Source organism: Phaethon lepturus, unplaced genomic scaffold (assembly GCF_000687285.1).
Source record: "Phaethon lepturus isolate BGI_N335 unplaced genomic scaffold, ASM68728v1 scaffold10711, whole genome shotgun sequence".
NCBI lineage: Eukaryota > Metazoa > Chordata > Aves > Phaethontiformes > Phaethontidae > Phaethon > Phaethon lepturus.
The window spans coordinates 18,727-24,396 of NW_010516969.1; the positions used below are offsets into that span (position 1 = coordinate 18,727).

Consider the following 5,670-nt stretch of genomic DNA (forward strand, 5'->3'; position numbering starts at 1 on the left):
TATAAAGTAGAAAAAAGCTTTTTAAAAACCTAGTAACACTAGGAGCATATTTATAGCAGATTTCTTCTCAGTAATTTGAAAAGTTCTGGTTTTTTCTGCTGCCTCTGCCCGTTTTCCCACAGTTCTTCAGAAAAGACTGTTCATGAAAGCTGCATTTTTTGATCCATGCCATTTAATCTGAATAAACCACTTGTGTAAAATAACATGGCACTTCTGTTACCTAGCCTTGCAGAATAAAAAGAAAATCATACGGGAATTCCATCACATATAGTTCCTAGCTATTGTGCAAGATGCAGTACATGGAAACACCAGTGTAGTCACCCTTTCTAGATGCAGCTCAAGATTAAATCCTTTCTGACTTGCACTAAAAATACAAAGTGGGAGAGTGCAGTGCTGAAGAATGAACAGGAATATAGTCAGTCACTCTATATTTTATATTTTCTTGGTGGTGGTGGAACAGTGCAGCAGCCTCCAAACTGATCAAGGAGTATGGCAAGTGGAAGCTGGGAGAAGTTGAACGTGCTGGGCCATTTTTTGCAGATAAGGGACAGTTAGGGCATCTTGCAGTTACGCACTGACGGAATGGCAGCCCATCCAAACAGCAGCCCAGTTTTTGAAGGAGCTGATGCCTTTTTCATCTGCCTCCAGAAGGTGAAAGGAGCACTGAGCAAACTCATAAAAAGTGATTTTTTTTTTTGGAGGGTAGGATTTGAGAGGTGGTGACTGGCTAAGAAATTTACCCTCCCCTTTGTTACCTGTCTGTGCCAATAGGTTCTTGGCCTCGGTGTGAGGTTGTGGAGATAACTCTCAGCTAAGTGGTTATCTCAGATAATCAGCAAGGCAGAGAGTGGGCCAGTCTGGTTCCCCAGTGTCACCGGCTGGCAGAGGGGACTGCTGCTGGCTTGTGAAAGCTTCAAACCCCCAGGGCTGGAAAGGTGTGGTCCTTGATCACACTTGATCAAATCATGCATCATTTATTGCCTGCAGTAGAAATGGCTGACAAAACAGTAGCATTAATGATTCTTCTTTTAATCTGACACCTTTTGCTTTTAAAGTGCTGTTAGGTACTTGGGCAAGCAAGGTCATCAGCAAACCTTAACTGCTTCAGCATCCACCAGTTCCTGGGGGAAGCTTAGTTGTCATTGCCCTTTCATGGGTACCTGAGTGAAAGAGGAAACTGGTGAAAGGTTCAGAACAGACCAACTAGAGGAGCCCAAGTGTTTGCTGGGTTCTGTTGCAATCCCTCAAAGTTGCACTTGGAAGATTTTTCTTAGACTGTGATTCATTTGGCAAAGGGACATAGCAGCAGCTAGAAAAGAAAAGGTCCTTTTTTAAGCAAGATTTCTGGAGTGGAGTGTTGGAACCTTGCTTATCACACCTGTTTGAAGACTTAAATGGCTGCTAGGAAACAGCAGTAACCTGGGCTGCTTGTGCTTAGTTACATCACCACGAGATGCTTTTTCAGGATTTGCTCTTTTGCCTTGTGGTCAGGTGCAGCACCCAGTACCGCACCCATGCACAAGGACACTCTTGTTCTTGGTACACATGCCGTTAGCACTGTCCCCGGGCAGCGCCTCACGTGCACTCTGGTGCCAGAGACAGGGGCTAGGTCTGGCTAAACTCTCTCCTTGGAGCAGCGGAGCTGCGAAGAGTACTAGCCCAGTTGCTATTGCAAGTGACATCTCCGCTGTGTTAAATTACAGGTCATAAATGGGGATGAGATAATTCAAACAGGCAAGTAAACCCAATCAGTTCTCTAGCTCAGCAGTACCCAGTCCTGGCCCAGTGCACTGACCTCCTACCCATTCCAGCTCCTCCCGCTCCCTGTGCCCAATTCACGTGTGTTAGAGGCATGTTTGTTAGGTTGTGTTTTCCTTTGAGTGAGAAGATGCCTCTACTTACCAAGCTCATGCTTTTAAGATTGATTTTCCAAGCGTAGATTTCCAGCTGTTTTGCAGACTGGCGTAGTGAGCACTCATCAGTCCCAGAAAATAACCAGCCTTTCATTTTTAACTCTTTGGAAAGCTGTATTCTTTGGAAAGAAATTTTAATTTTAAATAATATCTATTCCAGGTGAAATTGAGTCTGAGGAGGAGGAGCTTTAACTTGCTGAAGAACACATTTCTGCTCAGGCAGTTGTGTTTGACAGGATTTATTTCAGCATGGGAGGAAAGGCTAAGGCCTTCAACTCCTCCATTGTCCATTTTCCTTGCTTGTGTTGACTGGACCAGGGCAAGCGCTAGGACAGGCTACAGTCTGCTGATTTCTCGTGCCTCCTCCTCCTCCTCCGTTTGCTCTGCTGTAGAGAGCTTGGTCTCTTCAGGGCTGGAATACAAGCAGTACTTAAATACTGCTTTGTTTTTGCATCCTAATGCTTACCCCTGTGGGGAAGCCCACTGAGAAAAGCAAACATGACTTGATTACTGACGTACCACACAGCTGATGTGCTGGGACCAAAATCTCAAGGGGCTGTTGTAGCACTTGGGTCTCCTCAGCACTATGTCTGAACTATCCCTTAATGTTTGTGCCTTCTGTGCATCATTTTTCCCTTCCATTTTGTTTCTCAGTGCGTTGGACTGGGAATAGTTCCTGCATGCAACTTATTTCATTCAAGTAAATTAGACATTTTTCCTTCTCAAACTAAAAAAGCCAATCAGCTGGTAGCACAGGGAGCATATTTACCTGTTGCCACCTCTGTTGCTGCTTTCTGTGGCTGTGGGATTGTTTTTTTGTTTTTGAGGGAAGATGAAAATTGCTGTTTCCAGTTGTGCCACTGACTCTTTGGCTTGACCCTCCAGTGCTGTATCCCAGTGCAGATAATCTAGCTGTTAGTAGGCTGGGTTTTGTTGATGGATTGGATTTTTGTTGGTTTTTTTTTAATAAATTTAATACACATCCCTTAGCTTTCTGAATACTTCTGCTGGAAGTGGAGGCTAGCACTTTCTGTGCTGGAAGAATCAAAACTGGGATGTGGGAACCCTGGATTCGTTGGAGCCCGGGAGCCCCTCTGAGCTGGAATGGGTCTAGGAGCAGTGTGTTCAGTGTTTGTTCTTTGTGTTCTGTTGATGGCATCTCCCCCTCCACCCACACTGCCCTCCTCCCCTTCACCTCAAACAACCCCTTAGTTTTTTAGCTTTTGGCTGCTTCTTCTCTATGTTGCTATTGCACCCTCACTCCTGCCATTGACTGCAGGCTGCCAGTATCTGCTTTTTTTTATTTATTTATTTCAAGCATACCATGAGTTTATTCTGAGCGCACTCCATGCAAAATACAGAGACAATGGCTGTTAGATACCACTTGCACTTTTCTCTGCCAGATGAAACCTCCACCACCTTTATTTTCTGCTGCCTGTTTCTGTTTTTCTAACATATTTAAAAAAAAAAGAATTGGCTATTGTCGTTATTAACACCAGCACCCTTTCCCTGCCCCACCCATGGCAAAATACCACATTCCCATCTGCCTCGGTTGGAGGCTGTCTGGATAAAGCCGCTGTGACTGGATCAGTTTGACTCACTGTCACCTTCCATCATGCAAAAAGGCCGGGAGGGCCAGCCCAGCCTGTGAAAAGCCTGTGGCAGGCAGGGGCCACGTTACCCCGAGAAAACAGAAAGAGGCAGACATCCCATCTTACCAGAGAATGTTAGCCAAGCCGCCTCTGCCTAGAAACCACCTGAAGACACTGTCACAGCCCCGGGTCCTGGAAGTTCCCCATAAAGCAGGCTTGTGGGACAAAGGCGTTTCATTTGTGAAGGAGCTCTGACTTTGTGGGGTGTTCGTTGCAGGAGAAGCGGATCGTGTCCCTGGATTCTGCCAACACGCGGCTGATGAGTGCCCTGACGCAGGTGAAGGAGCGCTACAGCATGCAAGTCCGCAATGGCATCTCCCCCACCAATCCCACCAAGCTTTCCATCACGGAGAATGGTGAATTCAAAAACAGCAGCTGCTAACGGGGCAGATGCTGCTGGCCGTCTCCCCGGGAGAAGGGCAAGAGGGAGCAGACTCAAGAAACCTTCGAAACAGCCCCCCCTTCCCCTTACAGGTTTACATAATGCTGCTAATAAAATGGAAAAAGAGAAAGAGGAACTCCGAAAGGTGGGCTTTAATTCCCCACTCAAGGCCAGGAGAACCGGGCTCCCAAGAACAAGTCCTTCCATATCACTGTGTAAATAGTGGGAGCTCTTGGGTCGTGTACAGAAAATGCCGATGTAATATACCAAAAGGAAGTGAATACTGTAGATTTTTTTAATTATTGCTATTTTTATTATTATTATTTTTTTCTCTTGTTGAAAGCACTGCAGTCCTTGGAGGAGGAAGAGGGGAGTGTGAGTGCATGTGTGTTGTGGGTGAGAGAGATGAGCAGTGGGTTACATTAGACAGCAGCTGTATATATCAGCCTGACTGACATAAGTACATGAGTGGAGTGAAATAGTAGTGAAATGAATTCTGTAAGAAAACTCATCTGCGGGTTTTATTCCCCTCTTCTCTAGCTCTTTAATTGAATGCAAACTCGATAGCAAACGTTTTAGCAGGAAAATTGGCTCTTGCTGGATCCTGCACCTACTTTCAGTAGGACTCTGGCAAAATATTGTCAGTCTTTTTCAAAAAGGTAAAAACTTGGAGCAGCAAGCTTGTTTCCCTGCATTTGCACACAGGCAGGCTTCCCATCAGACAGACAGAGGGAATCTGCAGTTTTTCAAGGTAGGATTCTTTCTTTTTTATCCCAGTTTTAATGCAGTTTTATATTTTCTGTTTTGAGAATTTACAGACCTGTAAATACTTTTTTTTTTTTTTAAATTTCTATCCAATCCCCACTTTATGCACCATGCAGTGGCACTCTGAATCCATTCTCTGCACTCCATCGGGAACAGCCAGGTTAAAGCTCTGAGGAAAGGGCTAACCGAAGGGTGCCTGTGCCCAGCAAAGTAGACTTCCGTATGGAAAATTCCCTTTTTCCTTGAGGATTTCTGTATTTTAACTCTCGTTCAGTTTCACCATTGCAGCCACTAGCTTAGCCAGTCTAGTTCCAATGAAAGATGCTTTCTGCACCTTTGTGTGAAAAGACGTGCCATTTCCACTGAAATTTGCCTTTCTCCAGATACTTTCAAAGGTGGTTTTTTTTTAACTTCTGTACACACCAGTTTTTTCTTAAGGAGTTTTGAGAAAGCTTTCACCTCCATTTACTTTTGGTTGCGTTTCATAGCGTACTGACAGGCTGTATGTGAATGCATATATAATTACAAAGCTACCTTCTTGCAGAAGATAATGAGATTCACAAACTGTAAAAGATAACAATAAATGACACAGTATTGTCAATTCTCATGATTTCATCAAATGCCACAATATTTAGTCTGAGGGTTTTTCTAAAGCACCATACACTTGAGTCAAGTAATAGTGTGTGAATCTTCCCTTTCACTTTTTGGTATACATTTCTATCCCCCAAACTCTCAAAGTAAATAAAATTATTGCAACAGCACTAGAAATTTTGAATTACAGAAATATGCTAATAACAGTGAGTGTGATTAACCATTCAAACTAGTTATGGAAATGAGAAATTGGAAAAGTTGACTTCAAAATAAGACAGGACCTCAGGAAGGTGCCTCGGCGTGGGATGTGTTCAGCAAGCAGCTCATGCTGCAATTAGGAATGAGTTCATGAGGTGGCTGTGGAGGT

The 5,670-nt window shown here is 44.2% G+C and overlaps 1 protein-coding gene across 1 annotated transcript in view; it reads left to right on the top strand.

Moving 5' to 3' along the window:
* Window positions 1–3,947, top strand: part of RASAL2 (RAS protein activator like 2) — a gene marked incomplete at its 5' end in the record, with an annotated part of 22,170 nt that extends 18,223 nt beyond the window's left edge. Inside the window, one exon of the mRNA XM_010296231.1 lies at window positions 3,783–3,947. Coding sequence (XP_010294533.1) covers window positions 3,783–3,947 — 165 coding nt within the window. The remainder of the gene's footprint in view (window positions 1–3,782) is intronic.
* Window positions 3,948–5,670: the final 1,723 nt, after the last annotated feature.